The sequence below is a fragment of the Rattus rattus genome, chromosome 1, assembly GCF_011064425.1.
Source record: "Rattus rattus isolate New Zealand chromosome 1, Rrattus_CSIRO_v1, whole genome shotgun sequence".
Lineage (NCBI taxonomy): Eukaryota > Metazoa > Chordata > Mammalia > Rodentia > Muridae > Rattus > Rattus rattus.
The window spans coordinates 156942701-156963952 of NC_046154.1; the positions used below are offsets into that span (position 1 = coordinate 156942701).

Genomic DNA, 21252 nt, shown 5'->3' on the forward strand with positions numbered 1-21252 from the left:
TATCGTGAGTAGGTACCACATCATGTATGTGGATGCCAGAGGTCAGCTTCTTCCTTCTGAGTTCCAGGTGTTAAAGTCAGGTCATCAGGGAGGAAAGGCCACTTTCATACAGAGCTATCCTGTAGGCACAACCTTCCTACCCCTACCTCCACCAGAAAAGCTGTTATTACACAGCAGCCCAGACTGGCCTGGAACTCACTATGTATATAATCGAACCGTTCCGAAATTTACAGTGATCCTCCTGACTTAGCCTCTCAGCGGCTGGGATTGTAAACATAACGTCCAAGCAGAATGCACACCATGGCCACCTCCAAGCTCTTTCGACAAGAGCAGTGGCAAGCCTTTCGAGGTGTCTGAGCAGGAGAGACTCACGCTCAGATGAGCATCCTGTAAGATTACTCGCGGTGTGAAGGTAGGGCCAGATGGGAGGCGGGAGCCCAGAAAAGCGGCCGGAGAAAGTCACGAGCAGAGGTCAAGGGTCACAACGCGGTCTAGAACCATCGCTTGCTCTACCTCTCTCCACAGCCGCCATTGCGCCCAAGGATGAGTTTTTCTATAGCTTCCTGAAGCCTTGGTTAGGTAAGTGCTGAAGGGGGGCGGGAGGATGGAGTTTCGGGTGTGGGAAACAAGGATCCTCGCTTCATAAGAGTACTGGAGACTCAGAGTAGGGAAAGTAAGTCAGTTTGCCTTACAATGTAACACAGAGTTGAGCGTTAGCCTAGAGAAAAGGATAATGGCTGCCCATCCCCCAATCTGATCCCAAACTGGCTTTTATATTTCTGATATCTCTCTGCCCCGTGGATTTCCCATTAGGCGAGTTCTTCAGGGAGTGTCCTTACCCTTTGGCGTCTAGCATTGTCCTCTCCCCAGATTCCTATCCCAGTAAAGACAAAAGCCCTGCTTGGTGTGTATCTTGGGGCTGGAGATTCCCTTCATTTCTAGTACATGGCCTTAGACTTCCTATAACCTTTCAATCTCAGGATGAACTGGGATCACGTAAAGCAGGCACCAGCGGGCAGTTGGGGGAAGATGGGCCCAGTGCCTCCTTTGTGGTTTTCCAATGGGCTCGAAGCACAGCTCATACTGAAACCGGAAGGAGCCTTACCGATCGATTATCTTCTGCGCAGGGAATGAGGGAAAGGCGTGGGGTTCCTGGGAGGGCTTCAACAGGGATAGGCTTCTAGTCTTGTTTTTCTGGGTCCAGGGGATGGGCTTTTGATCAGCAAAGGGAACAAATGGAGCCGGCACCGCCGTCTGCTCACGCCTGCCTTCCACTTTGACATCCTGAAGCCCTACATGAAGATTTTCAACCAGAGCGTGAACATCATGCACGTGAGTCCTAAGACTGAGTATCGGGAAGAGGTTGGCCTCATCTTGTGAGGCGGCGAATGGAGCTGGAGGCGGGGCGTCCCTTGCTACGTATGAACTGGGTTGGCGCTGGGGATCCTGCTTGGTTCCTGTCTGAGCAGCTGGGGTTTGTGCTCTTCATGCCTGGTTGCCATGTCTCCCTTACAGGCTAAATGGCGGCGGCATCTGGCAGAGGGCTCGGTGACCTCCTTTGACATGTTCGAGCACGTCAGCCTCATGACCCTGGACAGCCTTCAGAAATGTGTGTTCAGTTACAGCAGTGACTGCCAGGAGTAAGTTTGGCCCCCAGGGTGGGTGGGGATGGGAGGAGGGGGCGTTGGTCTCTATTGTGCTGCAAGTTAGGACCCATGCGCCCTCAGAAAGACACCTTCATTTCTTTCTATTTCTTCCTGGGTGGCCCCCAAGGTGACATCACCTCTCTCAGCTTCAGTTCTCTTATTAAAAGGATTAAATGAGATTTGGGCTGGTCCACGCCTAGGATCTCTAACTCAGCCATTTGAGAGGTTGAGGCGAGGGATGCCGAATTTGAGTTAAGCCTGGACAACGTACTGAAAGTCTCAAAAAACCCCAGACATCATGGTGGCACATGATCTCAGTGCTCTGGAGTCAGAGGCGGGTGGACTGCTTTAAGTCAAGGCTAGCTCGAGCTATCCTGGGTCATCTTGGAAGAACTTACCTAAAAATCAAGCAAGCAAGCAAACAATAAACAACAGACAAACAAACAAACAGAAATTAAAACAAAGAACACATAAATGCATAATTAAGTAAGCAAACCAATGTCGGTGTCTCAGCACTTAACACTCAGGAGACACTCTCTCCCCATTTCTCCACAGACAGGGTATAGCCTAGAGATGTCCAATTCTTCCTTTCATTTCATAGTTCTCCTTTCTCTTCTCCCTCCTCCTCTCCTTATCCCTTTTCTTCCCTCTTATCCCCTCCTCCTCTTCTTCTTTTTCTTCCTGTATTGTTAATTTTCTTCTTTTTCTTCCTGTATTGTTAATTTTCTTCTTTCTTCCTGTATTGTTATTTTTCTTCATCTTTATCCCCCTTTCTTCTTCCTTATCCCACTTCCTTTCCTTCCTTAAAAGATATATATATATATATATATATATATATATATGAAAAACTTACTTTGTCTTTAAATCTTATGCCTATGTCTGTGCATAGGTACATGCACATGCGTGCAGGCGCCTATAGAACCTAGAGGTGTCAGGCGATCTGGAGCTGCAGTTACAGGCAGCTGCGAGAGGTCCAACATGGCTGCTGGCAATCAAACCTGAATCCTCTGGGAGAGCAGTGGGTGCTCTTAGGGTCTGGGTCACGCCTCCATCCCACCTTCCTGGTTTCTGACACAGACTTTCATACGGTACTCAGGGTGGCCCCCGAGCCCTCTGCTTCCACCTCCTGAGTGTTGGGATTACAGGACGGAGCCACAACCTCCAGTCCTTTGTAAGGCAAAGGTGAAAATATCTGACTCTGAGAGACACTCTAGGGATAAAATGATTTGACAGTTTCCCTGGCGTATGAAAAGCGTTCAGTGAGTATTTGTTGACTGAACTAGTAAAATAACATTACTCAGTTCATGCCTCAATATTCGTTATGGGGCTGGCTGTGCAGGTCTGAAGCAGCGTCTCTCATGTAGAATGACCTCTACTCCATCTCTAGTCTTGTGAAATAAAATAAAATAAAATAAAAAATAAAATAAAATAAAAAAGCAGGTATGGGGCTGAAGTTACAAGCACATAGTGCCTTGCAGAGGACTAGAATTTGGTCCTAAGCATTCGTGATGGGCAGTTGAAAGCCACCTGTACTTCCACGTCCGGGGGATCTGGTGCACTCTTCTGGCCTTGCAGGGCATCTGCATGCATGTGGAAAGCATGCACACACTCAGGAGCCCCTGTCCCTGGGGTTAATAATAAAGGCATGGCGGAGGAGGTGTCTAAGTGAGTAGGAGCACTTGATGCTATTACAGAGGATCCGGGTTTGATCTCTAGCATCTACCTGGCAATTCACCACCGTCTGTAACTCTAGTTCCAGGGACCCGACATCCGCTCCTGGCTTCTGAGGGCACCAGGGACACATGTGGTGCATGTGTGCAAGCAAAGCACTTGGACACATAAAATAAATATAAGAATAAAATAATGAGAAGACAAAAAGCATTTAAATAAAGTAAGCCGTGTGTGGTGGTGTACTTCAAGTACTCAAGTGATTAAAGGCAGGAAAATCAGAAATTCAAGGTCATTCTTGGCTACATAGCGAGTTTGAGTTCGTCCCGGGCAACATGAGACTCCACTTAAAAAAGAAAGAAAGAAAGGAAGGAAGAAAGAAAGAAAGAAAGAAAGGCTGCTGATATAGCTCAGTTGGTAAAGTGCTTGCCTTGAAGAACACACAAAACTTTATATTCCATCTCTAGCACCACGCACACACGCACACACACACTCACGCGCAGAGAGAGAGAGAGAGAGAGAGAGAGAGAGAGAGAGAGAGAGAGAGAGAGAGAGTTAGAGAGAATAGATTTAAAAAAACTATATATGGGTCAGAGAGATGGCCCAGCTATTAAGAACACTTGCTGCCCTTAGAGAGCTCAGTGTCCAGTTCCAGACACCCACATGGCAGCTCGCAATCATCTGTAACTCCAGCCCCAGCGGATCAGACTTCCTTTTGTCTCTTCAGACGCTGCACACAGCTGGTGCACAGACATACGCTCTGGCAAACATGCATACTCATAACAGAAAAAAAAATAGGTTAATATAAGATCTCTGTTTGTCGTTACGCAACGGACCCTGGGCCCCACGTGTGTCTCTGGGCCGCGCAAGTGGCTCACAGCCCTTCTCTCTGCAGGAAATTGAGCGATTACATCTCCTCCATTATTGAACTGAGCGCTCTGGTGGTGCGGCGCCAATACCGCTTGCATCACTATCTGGATTTCATCTACTACCTCACTGCCGACGGGCGGCGCTTCCGCCAGGCCTGCGACACGGTGCACAACTTCACCACTGAAGTCATACAGCAGCGGCGGCGGGCGCTGCGCGAGCTGGGTGCCGAGGCATGGCTGAAGGCCAAGCAGGGCAAGACCTTGGACTTCATAGACGTGCTGCTGCTGGCCAAGGTGAGAATTGGTGGAAGCGGACTCCTGCCCCTAGAGGCCGGCTGGGAATTGCACTGAGTGCTGAAGAAAAAAAAAAAACAAAACAAAACAAAACAAAAAAAACAAAAACGGTGCTCAAAGTTGTGGGGGATTACAGCAAGGGGTCCGTAGGCTCATAAATGTGGGAGGTTCATTCAGCTATCACAACAGAGTACTTCAGTCCTTTGAATTTAGTGAGCCCCATTATGGTCTAGCGTGTGGTTTTTCCTGTGGAATATCCCTGTATACTTATGAAAGCCGACTGCAAGTCCAACTGATGTCAACACAATTAAGCTCTGTACTGGAGACATGCACAGCGTCTTTCTTTTAAAACAAAGCTTTTTAATTACGGTGGTTGGCCAAGCATGTGGTACCTGCCTTTACTCCTAACACTCAGGAGGCAGAGGCAGGCAGAGTCCTGTGAGTTAGAGGCCAGGGGAGTCTATATAGCAAGATCCAGGACAGTCTGATCTCCCCCCCCTCTCTCTCTCTCTCTCTTCCCCTCCCCTCCCCCCCCTTCCCCTCCCTTCCCTTCCTCCTCCCCTCCTCTCCTACTCCCCCTCTGTGTGTGTGTGTGGTGTGTGTGTGTGTGTGTGTGTGTGTGTGTGTGTGTGTTTCTCTCTGTATATGGGGTGTACATGCCTGCTACAGAGCCCCTGTGGAGGTCAGAATACAACTCTTGGGAATTGGTTTTCTCCTTCAACCACGTGAATCTGGTCCTAGGGATCAAACTCAGGTCCACCTGGCTTGGTGTCAAAGTGCCATCTTGCCAGCTCAACCTACTTATCCCCACCCGCTTCCTTTTCTTCTCCAGTTCTCAGGTTGGCCTCAATCCTCCTTCTCAGCCTCCTGGATGGTGAAATTACATGTCTGCCACCATGCCCGGCTAGTCTGTGTCCTACTCATGGATTAAAGTATACAAGAATGTGTGTGTAGGTTCTGTGCAGATACTCTTGTTTTTAACTACGTGTCTATTGGTGGGTATGTGCCTACAAGTGCCAATGCCCATGGCGGCCAGAAGAGGGCAGTAGATACCCGGAGTTACACATAGTTGGAAGCCAGTCCACACGGGTGCTAGGAAGTGAGTGAGGATCCGTTAGAAGAGCAGTGCTTGTAACCACCGAGCAAACTTCCAGCCCCAATGCTCTTATTTTTGTTGTCACTGGAGTTCTGAGACTGGAAGCTAGGGCGTAAAGAGTACAAGGCAAGTGCACTATCATTCAGCTCACTCTTCTGTGGGTTTATGTGTATGGTGTGTATATACGTGTGTGAGTGTGGGTGTCGATGCAGACACTTCTGGATTTGGCAGCCAGAGCAGAAAGTTTGGTGTCTTCCTCTTTTACTCTCTGACTTACCACCGTGAGACAGGGTCTCTCACAGGACTGGAGTCTTGCCATTTTATCTAGTTTGGTTGTCCAGTCAAAAATAGAGATCTGTGTGACTCTGTCCCTAGTGTACCCCAAACCATGATTTATTTCCTTCCTTCCTTCCTTCCTTCCTTCCTTCCTTCCTTCCTTCCTTCCTTCCCTCCCTCCCTCTCTCCCTTTCCTCCCTCCCTCCCTCCCTCCCTCTCTCCCTTTCCTCCATTCCTTTCCTTCCTTTCCTTTCTTCTTTTTTCATACAGGTGTTGGAGATCTAAACTCACGTCTTCATATTTGTTCGGCAAGTGCTCTTACCCTCAGACCCCTCCCTCCAGCCCCTTGTTTTTACATTTATTTTACTTTTAAATATGTGTACACGTTTGTGTCTGAGTACCAGTGCCCTTAGCCCAGAAGGAGTTCAGACTCCTTGGAGCTGGAGTTTCAGGCCGTTGTAAGCTACCTGATGGGGGCCCTGAGAACCAAATCCAGGTCTTCTGCAGGAGCAGCGAGCTCTTCGCTATCTTTCCAGCCTCCCTTGTCTGTTGCTTTGTTTTTATTTTTTATTTATTTTTGAGGCAGTGTCTCATCTCGCCAATCCTAATCTCAAAATCCTTGTGTAGCTGAGGACGACTGAATTTCTGACCCTCCTGCCTCCTTCTTCCTAGTGCTGGTATCACAGGGGTATGTCCCCCACATTCAGCTTCTTGTGTGGAATTTTTGATATAGCTCTCGATTCCAGCCATGGCTCTGCCACTTACAGGGCATTTGATGGCGATGGCGGCACCCGTCTCTTGTATCTTGGTGCTGGTAAGACCTAATGACAAAGTTGTTGGCTATCTTGCAGGATAAATGGCTGTCAGAGACCGCTCGGTAAATACAGTTGTGCAGCATTAAGATTAAGCAGTGGTGGGGTTGGGGATTTAGCTCAGTGGTAGAGCACTCACCTAGCAAGCACAAGGCCCTGGGTTCAGTCCTCAGCTCCAAGAAAAAAAGAAAGAAAGAAAGAAAGAAAGAAAGAAAGAAAGAAAGAAAGGAAAAGAAAGAAGGAAGATTAAGCAGTGGCATGCAAAAATGGCGATGGTCCCTTTGTAAACTTACATTATCTCCAGGGAACTTAGAATAGCTGGCTGTAGTGACACATAATCCCAGGACTTGGGGGGTCGAAACAGAATTGACACTATGCCGGGTCACATAACAGGTGAAACATGGAGGCCAGAGGGCAAACTGTAGGAGCTGGTTCTCTTTTTATACCATGTGGGTTCTGGGAATTGAACTCAGGCTGTCGGGGTGGGCAGGAGACACTCTTCCTATCGACCCATCCTTTTGTCTCCCTGACTTGTTTTTTGGGCTGTAACATGAACATCAAGTGATGTTGTATGAACTCCCTTTGACATTCCTCCCCTTTCTCCACTTGTCTTTCTTATCGTAGGCTGCATCCTTTGCTCTGCCTGGAACACTTACACCCTTTAGTTTAAGCGAGGTGGGGCAGGATGGCAAAGCCAGGCACAGTGGTACACATCTGTAACCCCAACTTTTGGGAGACCGAGACAGGAGGATCTCACGTTTGAGACCAGTCTGGGCTGCACACGGAGTCTCTGATAGAGTGGGGTGCAAGACAAGATAATCTGGGAACACGGCTAGGCTGGTAAATAGGATTGCTGCAAGGCCTGACAACCGGAGATCAGTCCCTGGTACCCACATGTTCGAAGGCGAGAGATGACCTCAGCAAGTTATCCTCTGCTTCTCACACGTGCACCGTAGTGTGTGCATTTGTACACGGTGCTCACGAGCGTGTACTAAACGCACACACTCAATAAACGTGGGCACACAATAGATAAATGTAAAACATAAAAGTAGAGAGAGAGGAGGAAAGAAATGAAAACAGCAAATGGGGAAACAGGTACATCTGACTTTCGGGGAGGATGTAGGAAGTGGGGCGCTGACGGTGAGGAGTACAGCGAGCTCAGCATCCTCTGCTGCCCATTCTAGGATGAAGAGGGGAAAGAATTATCTGACGAAGACATCCGGGCTGAGGCAGATACGTTCATGTTTGAGGGTAAGGATGCTGAGGGAGGCTGAGGGTCGGTGGGAAGAAGTACCACCATCTTCCTGCTGTGGGGAACACCCTGGGGGACACTCTAATCTTCCAACGTATGTCTGCCCACAGGTCATGACACCACCTCTAGTGGGCTGTCGTGGGCGCTGTTCAACCTGGCGAAGTATCCGGAGTACCAGGAGAAGTGCCGTGAAGAGATCCAAGAAGTCATGAAAGGCCGAGAGCTGGAAGAGCTGGACTGGTCAGTATGGAGGGTCAGGAGGATTGAAGAGATAAAAACGAGGCCAGAGTCTTGGGTGTGAATCTCTGAGCTGCCACTTTCTGATTGTGTGGTCTTAGGCGAGTCCCTGCAGGTTTCAGAATTCCAGGACTGTCCCCGGTTCAGCAGTTCTCAGGACAGCTTCGTCAGCCCCTGTTGCCATCCTGCCACACAACATACATCCCTCAAATTCAGCGGCTTGTGGCAAGCATTTAGTTATAGCTTGTAAAATTCTCATACAAGAATTTCGTGGCTACTGGGCTCAGTTGAGTGGGACCGCTTCCAAATTGTTGGCTGGGCACAGGTCTTTTCCAAACGTCTCCTAACTCTCCTAGGATCTGGGGTTACTCTTGGGCATGTTCTTCTCCATGCAGATTCCAGAAGTGTAAAAAAACGTTCTGTGTGCACTGAAACCTCGCGGAGGAGGAAAGTCACGTAGTGAAGCTCAGTATGAGTGGGGCAGGAAGGGCCTGCAGTCCTGTAAATAGAACCTTTAGACACACCACCCTTTGGGATGGGATGTTTCAATCTGGATGAAATGGCACGCCGTGGGATCATGGTGCAGGGAGTTAGTGCAGAATAGAGAACAAGAAGGCGGTCTTAAGACGTAAGCTGACTCTGAGTGATGCAGAGAGCCCAGTACTGTAGCCAGGCATGGTGGCACACCTGGTATTCCAGCTTTTAAAAGGCTGAAAAAAGCAGGAGGACCAGGAGTTCAAGGCCAGCCTTGTCTACATATTGAATTTGAGGCAAGCCTGGGCACTTTGAGTCACTTTCAAAAAAAAAAAAAAAAAAAAAAAAAGTCTCCATTGGTAAAATGCTTGCCTTGCAAACATGAATGAAAACCCGTGCTAAAACAGAAGCTGGTGTCTTCGTGTTCCACTGCTGTAAAGAGACACCATAACCATGGCAACTTATAACATTTAATTGGGGCTGGCTTACAGTTTCAAAGGTTTAGTCCATTTCCATCATGGTGGGGAGGGGAGCATGGCAGCGTGCACACAGACACGGTGCTGGGGAGGAGTGTAAGAGTTGCTCACTTAGATCTATAGACAGCAGGAAGAGAGAGACATTGGCCCTGCTCTGGGCCCTTGAAATCTCAAAGCCCATCCTCAGAGGCACGCTTCCTCTGATAAGGTCTTACCTCCTAATTATTTCAAATGTAGGGTCCATTCTTATTCAAAACACCACAGCTGGATATGGTGTTAAACTCTCGTAATCCCAGTTCTGGGGAGGCAGAGACAGGTGGACCCCTGGGTTCAGAGCCCAGCTAGTCTAGGGGCTTCTAGGTCAATAAAGAGAACTTGTCAAAATATAAATAAGTAAGGTCGATGGTGAATGGTGCCTGAGAAATGACATTGGAGGTCCTCTAGCCTCCACAGGTATTCACACATGATATGTGGACAAACACCTAAATATATACATGAATTCACACATCACACACACACACACACACACACACACACACACGCACACACACACATATGCACACGTGGTAATACATACCCATACATACCCATAATCACAGTACTGGGGAAGTTGAGGCAGGAGGACTGAAAGTTTGAGGCTAGCCTGAGCGATTGTGACTTTCATATTGGCCTGTGTCAGGGAGAGGAGGGAAATCACTTTCTCTGAACAAAGTGTTGCTTTCAGTTAACCCCTTCCCAGTTAAGTCCTTTCACTCATCTCAGCCTTCCGTGTACACCTTCGGGGGAAACTGTCAGTTGGGTACCAGTACGGTAAACATCCTGCCACTCAGCTTTCATAACAAAGGGAGACAGCAGGTGGTCTGCCTAGGGGGTCCTCGGGAGGTGTTGCCTGTCCTGGCCTTATTGCTCTTTTGTTTTCTTGGCGGTGTTTATATCCATGGGTATCTTTATGACAAGGATGTTCTCTGGCGCTTTATGACAGGGACACACAGCTTCTGCCGGGGCAGGAGAGATGGCGATGGTGTAGTGGTTAAAGATGTTTGCTGCTCTTCCAGGGCTCCCAAATTCCAAGCCCAGCACCCACGCTGGGCCTCTCACCATTGCGTTTAACTCCAGCTCCAGGGATCCGATGCCCACGTGTGGTATCTTTGGGTCCCTGCACACATGTGACAGATAAGCTAGGTGTGGTGATGCACAACTGTAATACCAGTATCCTGGAGGCTGAGGCAGGAGGGGTGGTGCGAGATCAAGACCAGCTGAGTCCACACAGTGGAAAGTTGTCTCAAAACACAACACACGCACACACACACACACACACGCACGCACGCACGCATGCACACACACATACACACACACGCACGCACACACAGGGTAAATGTAATAGAAACAAAAAAGAAAAGGTAACTGGGGATATAGCTCAGCGATAGTCCAATTGGTTAGTATACATGAGGTCCTAGGTTCAGACAAAGCTCTCTGGCCATTCACCAATCACAGCAGTGACAAAGGAAAACAGAAAGCAATGGTCCTCGTTGCTTGAACTGCTACTGAGCCCCACACGAACGAACGAACCTGCCATTGATGAATTATTGTACAATCATGGGAGATGTGAGGGCAGCTGGGGGGCCTCAAAATCACGGCAAGCTACTAGCTGGTATGCACCCTGTCCAGATTTCATTTGTTGTGGTTTTTAAAAATGCTTTATTTCAGATTTCAGAATAGTTTGTTATACTTAGGAACCCAGAATGGACTAATTATAACTACCAGTTCATGATCTAGTTCAATTTTTAAAATCAAGACACTTTCGTGTGTGTGTGTGTGTGTGTGTGTGTGTGTGTGTGTGTGTGTGTGTACTACTGCATTCATGTGGAAGTTAGAGGACAGCCTGCAGGAGTTGGTTCCCTCCTTCCCCAAGGATTGAACCCAGATTGTCAGAGTTGGCAGCAAGCTCCTTAACTCACTGAGCCACCTTGCTGCCCTCCTCTGCCTTTTTGTTTTAGGACAGGGTCTAAGTTGCTCATGCTGACTTTGCATCACTTTCTAGCACAGCCTCCCATGTAACTGGAAGGTAGGCCTGGCTAATGGTTAGATCTTTTGCATCCTACGAGTGTTTTGTAAGGCTTGAGGTCATGGCCTGTGCCTGCAACAAACTTGGTTCATTCTCCATTAGCCACTTAAAACAGCCAAATGACTAATGGAAAACGAAAAATGGAAATCCAATCAATGTGGCTACATTGGGAAGGGGGTGGCGGGAGATGATAGTGATAGTGACACTTGCCCAGGTTCCCTTTGGAGTCTGCAATGAGGTTAAAGTTTAAGCAGAGGCCAGCCTTATGTGTGCCTAATCAGTCCTTGTCAAGATGTGGTCCTACCCATGACTGGCCCATCATATCCTCTGTGAAGTGGTCTAGCAAGTTCCAGGTCTCTTTCTGGGAAAGAAGTTTTCCTTCTGGGTGGCCTAGCCTTACCATTTCTCCCTCTCTGCATTGGATCCCAGGGGGAATTCCAGTTTTTTGGACTCTATTGCTTCAGTAGTCCGAATGAGGGGCAGAGTGTCTTTTTAGAGTATCTCCACTCTTTCCTGGCCAGTCACACACGTGATACCTGCCTGGGACACGTACAGACTGCAGAAGCTCTGGGGCCATCTCTAGATCTCTGAACTGGACCTCCACAGACATTCCGGCATGCATGTGTGCACGTGCGTGCGTGCGTGCGTGCGTGCGTGCGTGTGTGTGTGTGTGCTTGAGCGCACGCGTGCACGCACGTGTGTTCAGAGACTCACAGTTCCTCTCTCTTCAGGGATGACCTCACTCAGTTGCCCTTCACCACCATGTGTATCAAGGAGAGCCTTCGCCAGTTCCCGCCCGTGACCCTCATCTCTCGTCGCTGCACAGAGGATATCAAGCTGCCGGACGGACGCATCATTCCCAAAGGTGCCTGCTGTCTCCTTTGCTGCTGTGGTGCTGTTCCCAGGGGTCTAGCCATGCCCGTGTGGGCGCAGGGTCCCTATGATGGGAAGGATCCAATGGGAAGGACCCCTGGATAGGTGTTGCTTTGGGAGTGATGAGGATGTCTCAGTTTCATTTCTTGTCGAAGCGATAATATAACCCAACGAAAGCAACTCCAGGGGTAGAGCGTTTGTCTGGCTCACGATTCCCGGTTATAGCCGGTCGTGGCACAGGAGTCAGAGTGACAGAGACATGAAATACTTAGTCATATTGCATCACAGACAAGAGCAAAGAGCGGTGGATGGCTACACGCATGCACGCCAACATTCAATTCTCTTGTCTTTATTGGGTCCAGGCCCTCGCCCGGACCACATTCAGTATGTCTTTCCATCCTAAGTAATCAATGAAGGAAATCTCTTATGGGTGCTGGGGAGATGGCTGGGCCCTGTAAGAGTACTGGCTCACGACTATCTCTAACTCTGGCTCTAGGGGATCCAGCACCCTGTTTTTGACTCTGTCGGTACTAGGTATGCATGTGGTGCACATGCAGGTAAAACACTCATTTACACAATAAACAAATAAACCTAAAAATCAAAAAATGAAAGCACTCGCTGTTCCTCCAAAGGGCCTGAGTTGAGGTCTCAGCACCTTGCTGGACAGTTCACAACCACCTACTCCAGTACCAGGGAATTTGACGCTTATTTCTGACCCCCACACACGTGTCGTGTATACACACACTTTCACATATGGAGTATATATAAACTAGAAATAAGTTAAAAAGAAGGAAAAGTCTTACTGGCATGCCTGTACATCAATGTAACCTAGGCCATCCCTCTTGGAGACTCCCTTTTCAGGTGATTCTAGAGCGCATCAAGTAGACCAAACTAATCATCCGAGGGAAACCTAGGTGTGTGTAGAGGAGGTGGAAATGCTTGTATCCAGATGGAAAGGGAAGTGTGGAGGAGGCCATGCTGGATCTGGGTAGACATTAATGGTAGAAGGTCAGCGTCTTTTAAAGAATAGGACGATGATGATGATGATGATGATGATGATGATGATGATGATGATGATGATGACGACGATGACGGTGGTGGTGGTGGTGCTGGTGTGTGCGCATATGTGCATGCACGAATACACACACACACACACACACACACACACACACACACACACACGAAGGTCAGAGAACAGTTTTCAGCACTCTATTCTCTTCTTTCACCATGAGTTCTAAGGCTTGAGCTCTTGTCCTCGGGATTCCGTAGGAAGCACTTTTACGTGCTAAACATTTGGGGAGGGACTGGACCCGAGGGTCAGTTTTGTTTTGTTGTCATCGATCCCCTGAGAACCGAGCTGTAATTACGGCGACACCAGGAGTTCAGGCCTGAGAATCATCTAGTCTCTAGGGAGAGGCCCCACATATTCCTGTCCATGTAGCATCGGGGATGGACAAAATGCAGACAGGCTTGAGAAGCCCGGGCTGGAAAGCCATGTTCTCCAACACGTAAGAAGAGCAAGTGTGTTTATGGAGCAGAACTTCAGAGTGCAGATGATGAACGACAAATCCAGACACCTGACTCTATCCAGAGGGAGGAAGAGAGCCAAGGGAGGGGAAGGGAACGACGACAGTCCTATGAGCTAAACTGTCAGACTGTGTGGACAGTGAGGCCATGGGGAAAGAGGCAGAGAGAGTGGACAGGGCAGCACTTGTCTTCGCAGAAGGACGGACAGGATGTAGGGGTAGCTGGCTCTCAGGGATCCATCCTATGACTGAAGGAAGAACTGAGGTGTGGGTTTGTGCGTGTGTGTGTGTGTGTGTGTGTGTTTCCAGACACTCCCTTGGGCTCCACTGATTCCAAATGTCGCCCCCCCCCTCGCAGGAATTATCTGCTTGGTCAGCATCTACGGGACCCACTACAACCCCTTAGTGTGGCCTGACTCTAAGGTAAGTTCCTTCTTGGGGATGCTTGCAGCGACTGGGCCTGCTGTTACCCACTGACTCACTCAGTCCTCGTTAATTCACAAGGTCAACAAATAGTCATTGAGCACCTACTGTGTGTCACACTTCTCTGCTTGGCAGTGATAACCTACAGTGACACCTCATGGACCTTAAAGCAAAGTTCGTCAATAGACGAGATCATTTGGGGGCTTTGCTAAATGTTCTAAGGAGGTAAAAACAGATGGGGTGAGGGGAATTAAGCTCGAGGGATCCAGAGAGGGCCCCAAAGACAAGGTAATGTTTGAACTGAGACCGAATCAGTATGAAGAGCAGGGAGAGGCCTGCTCCAGGCTGAGGAGACATCAAGGGCAATGGCCCTGATAGAAAGGAGCACGGGTGCTTGACAACAGGAGACAGGCATGAATAGGTGTATGTGATAGATTGGAATAAATGACCTCAAGGTGTTCCAGCTACGGGGTCCTCAGAGGTAGAGGTGCAGGTAGGCTGGATGGCTGGGACAGTCTCTAGACTCACCCAGGCAATTCTTGTCTAGGTATACAATCCGTACCGGTTTGACCCAGACATTCCACAGCAGCGCTCCCCGCTGGCCTTTGTACCTTTCTCAGCAGGTCCCAGGTAAGGTCTCTACTAACTGCAAACATCACTACAAATGGGAGGGGCAAAGCCAGTGTCAGATCAGGGGTGTGCCCCATGGAAGCAGGGACCAGGTCACACCCATGAGTAATTTTTGGCAATTTAAGTCCCCTCTGCTGCCCTAATTGAGCCATAAGGTTCCGAATCAGACTGCAATTCCGTCCTTGAGAACAAGATACCACTCCAGTCTGTCAGACCCTGGGTTCTGGGCTCACATACTTCCAATAGCTTTGTGATGCTGTCATCATTCAGGTTCTACAGAGGAAGGAACTGAAGCTTAGATAAGGGCGGTCAACCGTCAGGACACATTGGTAGTAGTCAGCCGTGCGCTAGGATTTGAACGTTTGACTCTAGGGTTGCACGTCCTAAGGATTCTTGAGTCTCATTTGCACCCTTCATGCAGGAACTGCATCGGGCAGAGCTTCGCCATGGCAGAGATGCGAGTGGTCGTGGCGCTGACACTGCTGCGCTTCCGCCTGAGCGTGGACCGAACCCGCAAGGTGCGGAGGAAGCCGGAGCTTATTCTACGCACGGAGAACGGCCTTTGGCTCAACGTCGAGCCGCTACCCTCGCGGGCCGGAGTGCCCCGAGGCTCCACGGAACCTGAGGTTCAGGCTCCGCCCGCTCAGGCCTAGACCACGCCTCCAAAGGCCTGGATCCGCCCCCAAGATATTGAGGACGTTGACTACGCTCCTCGAAAGCACTGGAGGACGAAGCTTTGTAGAGGAGCAGCTTGTTGGTGCTGACTTCGCCCCTCAGGACAAGACCCCATCCTTGGGATTTGGGTCAAAGTTCTGTCTTGAATTACTCTCACCGGCCCTCAGCGTGTGGGCATCATGCTAGGCCCCGCCCCCTCGGGCATGGGCTGCGGGGCCCCAGTTTAAATCAGATTACCCTGGCCCTGCGGATTCCCAGGCCCGGCCCACAGAAACTTCCCCGGACCTAAGACTCACCGCTGGGGTTGTATCCTCACTTTCCCACTGGCTATGCCCAGGTTAGCTTCTAAACCGAGGATTTAGAAGCTGGAGCCCGAGGCTGCAGTCCTGAATCACAGCTCCATGGAAGGACTGTTCAAGCTGAACCTCAGGACTTAGGCTGTTTGCTTTGTTGCCGTTTTTGTAAACCTAGACCCTTGCAAACCCCTTTCTCCTTGGTCGCGCCGTCCCTTTGCTGAGTTTTCTCAGGTTCAGGAGAGTAAGAGCAAGAGGATCCACACACCTTCTGCCTCACCCTGTCCCAGATGAGGAGACCAAGGTGGGGAGGCGGGCCTCTTGGCGGTCGGGACGCAACTGGGACATAGTTGTTTGATCTGGAACTAAACTCAGATTTTTTTTTGGGACAATTTGTGCGCTGTTTATTTGGTCAATAATAATTCAATGTCTACTGGCATGGGGCCAGGCATATAGCCTAGCCTAGTTCCTCCTTCTCAACAGAGAGGAGCAGAAGTTGAACAATTATACCTGTAAATGATCATTTACAACGTATGACAAATGTTTCAAACATGAGACCCCTGGTTCTGGGTGAATCTGACAGAGGTATCGGGAGCGAAGGATCACGGGAAGTCTGAGGCTGAAGTAAGAGTAGAAGCTGAGTGGACCGTGGGAAGGGGAGAGCATCCCAGGCAGAGGAACAGTATCAGCAAAGGCCTGGGCTGGGGAAGAGCACGAAGAGCTCGCAGCAGTTTCAGTGTCTGTTAAATGAGATCGATAATCAGTCATCCAAATTGTGGAGCACTGTGTAAGTAAGAACACGTGGGGAGGCAGCTGAGCCGTGACAAGAGTTCCATCTCGAGTTCAACTCCAGCTTGGGCCAGGTGGACACCCGGTCTCAAGAAAGCAAGGGCTGGGGGTGTGCTCGGAATGGAGTGCTGGACCGCGTCAGCCGAGCCTGGGAAGAACACAGGAAGCATTAGGTCTCGTCCGAATTCATTACAGTAACTTTTTACATCTGGGTGGTGGGAGCAGAACGGAGGAAGGGTAGAGGACCGAGAGCAAACAGCAACGGGGAGTCAGGGGAGGTACGAGCAGGAACTGGGAAGGACATGGTTAGTGCAGGCTTCTTATGAAGGGGGCTTGCAGGGACAAGTGCGTAGGGTCAGGGTCCCGGGAGAGATGGAAAGCTTGTAGTATGTATTAGGCAAACACTCAAATACTAACTGTTAATAGTTCTTGGATTCGAATGTGGATTCCAGGCTGAGACACACATTCTGGAAGTCTAGTATTTAGGGCTGGGCTTGGTGGCACACATTTTTAATCCAAGTGAGTTTGAGGCCAGCTTGTTCTGTATAGGGAGCTCCAGGACATCCAGGAATACCTAGAGAGAATCTGTCTCAAAAAAATAAAATAAAATAAAAAAGCAAAGCAATGACTAAGGGGTTGGGGTCGGAATGTAGTTCACTGGTGCAGTCCTGCACTTGACCTAATGTATGTTTGAGCTCTTGAGTTTGTTCCCAGAATTGCAAGGAACAACAAACCATCCCTCAACCAAGACTGACAATGCCCCAGTGTATGTGTGTGTGCACGCGTGTGCATGTTTACATGTGTGTTTACATGTGTGTTTACATGTGTGAGTGTGTTTACACGTGAGTATGTTTACATGTGTGCGCACGTTTACATGTGTGTTTACATGTGTGTTAACATGTGTAAGTGTGTGTTTACACATGTGAGTGCACTGGAATGCACTCACACCCAGGTGCATGAAGAAGGGTTTAAAGACTAAGACTTAGAGATCCCCACAGTTACTGTAATGAATTCAGATGGGACTGAATACTTCCCGTGTTTTCCCCAGGCTGGGCTGAGGTAGTCCAGCACTCCATTGAGAGCACACCCCCAGCCCTTGAGACTGGGTGTCCACCTGGCCCAAGCTGGCATTGAACTCGAGATGGAATGACTCTTGTCACGGCTCAGTTGTCTCCCCACGTGTTCTTATTTACTCTACACAGTGCTCCACGGTTTGGATGACTCTGATGATCTCATTTAATAGATGCTGAAACTGAAGTCTCAGAGGGAAGCCACTCATTTAATATCCTTATCGTGGGGTCTCAGTGCAGATCCTAAGGTCTTTACGATAGCACTCTTCCGGCTTCCAAGCTAAGCCTCTGTCTAGCATTGGGAATCAGCAGGTGCCTGGAGGAGCTGCTAAACTGATTTGGAGTTTGTGGCAGTGGCACAAACTTTTGTCCTGGGGCGTCCCCTGGTGGCATGTTATGGGATCTTCGCCCGATGTCCACTGTCCACGGTACTGGCCTGCTGAGTGGTAAACTTACAGACTTCAAACTTACAGACTTGGCTCTCAGTAGTGCTGTTGCTCCTACAGCGTCACCAGGATGGAGGAGCTCCACATGCCCATCGTTCTCCATAGTCTTCTCAGTTTTCCATGTGTAACCTTGTTGTCCTCCAGCAACAGGGCAAAACAAAACAACCACAAAACATTGGTTTGGGAAGACAATCTTTGTAAGATCTAATTCTGGCGGGGCCCTTTTCCTAGAGGTGACCTTGGGCACCGGAGTGCCTCTCTCTGCTCCTCCTCAAGTTTCCTAGGGACTGTGAGTCTTACAGGATCACAAGGTTCAGCGATTCACGAACCTCGTGAAGGTGATAACTGAGAGGAGGAAGGGAGGGATGCGGCCACAGTTCAAGCCCCACCTTTATGCCCTCCCACCGACCCCTTTTCTTAAGACAGGGTTTCAGGTAGCACCGCTAGGCCTGTGTGTACAGTCCGTGTGATTGATTTTTTTAAGACGAGGCTAGGGAGGACGGACCCTGTTTCTCTCATGTGTGTGTAAGAGGCTCCCTCTAGTGGTCAGTCTATAAAGTTCTTTCACCAAGAATTCCCACGTTCATGTGTGAATGCCTGCTGATTTGCTACACCTTATGCACTGGTGACCCTGAATGTGTCTAGGTGACGCATGCACACATCTTAGCATCTGTGCATGTGTGTATGTATGCAATATGTGTTCATGTGTTTGTGGTAAAGCAGGAAAAACTCCACTCACTGTGCCTGCAAACCTTCCACACCAGCTGTGCTATGGTCAGTGTCACAGCTCCCTGCCCCGGTACCCAGGCTTGACCCGGGTACTGCAGGCTTCGCACTCGAGAGAGACTTGGCCTTTGAAGCAGCACTGGGTCTTCACTGTGGCTGGGATGACTCTAAGGAGAGTGTTCCTTTTTCTCTGCAGAACTGAGCACTGCAAACCTTTCTTCACCTTGCCCTTGGCTCCTGCCTCTCTTTCCCACTCCACTTCCCCCGGAGTGTTTCTGATGTTTCCTGGGAGGCCCTCCCAAAGAGATGCTTGCCAGTTGGAACCTTGCCTTAGGACTGCTATCAGGTAAAGTCTCTACCCTGGAGTGCTTGTCTGAGGGTCTGCTGCTGGTGAGTTCAGACTAAGATACAATGCTGGCTGGCTCCTCCAGCTCCTACAGAACTATTCTTGTGTCCTGATTACCAGGGAGGGATTTGAGATCAGAGTATTGTTAAGTGACCAAAGTGACTATAACATATCAAGGTGGACCTGGCCTCCAGGGTCCCCCAGCATCCCTCAGCCCCTGCTTGTTACAAGATCCTTGCATGCCCTGCTCCTACCCTGAACTTTCTAGCCATGTTGGTGGTGGTGGTGGTGCTGCTGCTGGTGTATGGCTGGGTGGGCTGGACTGTTCTTCCCTATATAATCGAACCATTTTGGTTACCCACCCCCTTTGTACCTTTGCCTTCTCGGGTTTGTCAGCTCTCCTGGGAGACAGGCTCTCTCCTGGCAGGATCCGGGCACAGAGAGTTGGGACACAAAGTCAGCTCCTGGTGCAGACGGACACTGGAAGCAAGAGGTGCATTTTTTAATGTTTATTAATTGTGAAAATAAGGAGTTCACTTTGACATTTTCATACACATATATAATATACACGGGTCATATCATCGTTATTACTTTTTCCTTACCCCCTACCTTATTCTCTCCCTCTTTGCTAATGGCCTTCTGTCTGTTTTCATGCCTTTTCCTTTCTAGCTCCCACAAAGGAGAGCAAATGTAATGTTGGTCTTTCATTCAACGTGATGTTCTTCAGTTCTGTCCATTTTCCTGAACACAATGTGACTTCACACTTTTCTTTCTTTTTTCTTTTTTAAAGATTTATTTATTTATTTTATGTACAGCATTCTGCCTGCATATGTGACTGCAGGTCAGAAGAGGGCACCAGATCTCATTACAGATGGTTGTGAGCCACCATGTGGTTGCTGGGAATTGAACTCATGACCTCTGGAAGAGCAGTCAGTGCTCTTAACCGCTGAGCCATCTCTCCAGCCCGACTTCACACTTTTCAATGGGTAGATGATGCTCCATTGTATTTATAGGATACATGCCCTATATCTGTCCAAACATCCACTGACAGACAGACACATAGGTACCTGTATGTGTGTTAAAGGAAAAGAGGTCAGAGTCTATGAATTTGGGAGACACCAAGTGGCATGTGGTGTGCATGTTTGGGTTGGAGGGAGGAAAGGGAAAGGAGAAGCTGATGTAAGTATATTTTAATAAACAACTCAACAGTTCCAGGAAGTCCTAGAAACTGACCAGACTTATCAGGTCCCACCCTTTCCAAGCTGATATAAGCTGTAAAAATAGTGGAGAGACTCTCTTACGGGCTTGCAAGCTGTACATGTAGTGAGCTTCAGGGTTCCAGCCTTTGTCAGCCGTCATCCTGGTTAAGACGAGCTTTTGGTGATGCGGCTGTCTTTGAATCATCTTTGCTAACGTAGGGAGCCTTCACCCATGCTTTCCTAAGTTGGACTTTTGCAGCATCTTTTTTCTGGTTTGTTGTTGATTCCCTGTCTAGGATGAGCAAACATGTGCTTACATCTCCCCAGGAATAGTATCACTCGATGCGTTTGACACAACACATAACTTTTAAAATTAATTAATTTGGGCTGGAGAGATGGCTCAGCGGTTAAGAGCACTGACTGCTCTTCCAGAGGTCCTGAGTTCAATTCCCAGCAACCACATGGTGGCTCACAACCATCTGTAATGAGATCCAATGCCTTCTTCTGGTGTGTCTGAAGACAGCTACAGTGTACACATGTGAATAAAATAAATAAATCTTAAAAAAAATTAATTAATTTAATGAGTATGGATGTTTTGCTCACATGTATTGCACCATCTGTGGCCCATGGAGGCCAGAAGAGGTCATCGGATCTCCTGGGACCAGAGTCACAGACAGCCATGAACAGCTACATGGGTGCTGGGAATCAAGTTCAGGTCCTCTATAAGAGAAGGCAGTGCTCTTACAAGCTGAACTATCTCTTCAGTCCACATAGCACTTTTCTTTTTTTAAAAAAAGCTAAAGTTGCATATTTTCAATACATTATAGCTCAGAATAAATTTTGCACTACAAAATGGAGAAATGAGACCATAACCAGACTGAAAGGTGTCAAGAAAAGCAGAAAACCTTCATTTCCATCTGTACCTGGTACCTCGGGCTCATCTGGGTACAGCATTCCTGCCTCTCCAGCTCTGCCTATTGAAACTCACAGACTCTTTCTTGAATCAGCTTCACTGCGTACCCTGAAGTTCTCCTCAGTGGATGGCCAATGGTCCTGTATTTCCAGTAGCTTATGGTTTCTACTGGGGCTTG

The 21252-nt window shown here is 48.8% G+C and overlaps 1 protein-coding gene across 1 annotated transcript; it reads left to right on the plus strand.

The window, feature by feature from the left end:
- Positions 1-524: 524 nt before the first annotated feature.
- On the plus strand, positions 525-16112 carry LOC116906840 (cytochrome P450 4F22). The gene is made up of 10 exons (XM_032909732.1): positions 525-579; positions 1205-1332; positions 1516-1640; positions 4210-4477; positions 7846-7912; positions 8024-8153; positions 11897-12030; positions 13923-13987; positions 14535-14617; positions 15039-16112. The coding sequence occupies exons 2-10, from the start codon at positions 1297-1299 to the stop codon at positions 15268-15270; spliced, it is 1140 nt and encodes a 379-aa protein (XP_032765623.1). The 5' UTR covers positions 525-579; positions 1205-1296; the 3' UTR covers positions 15271-16112.
- Positions 16113-21252: the final 5140 nt, after the last annotated feature.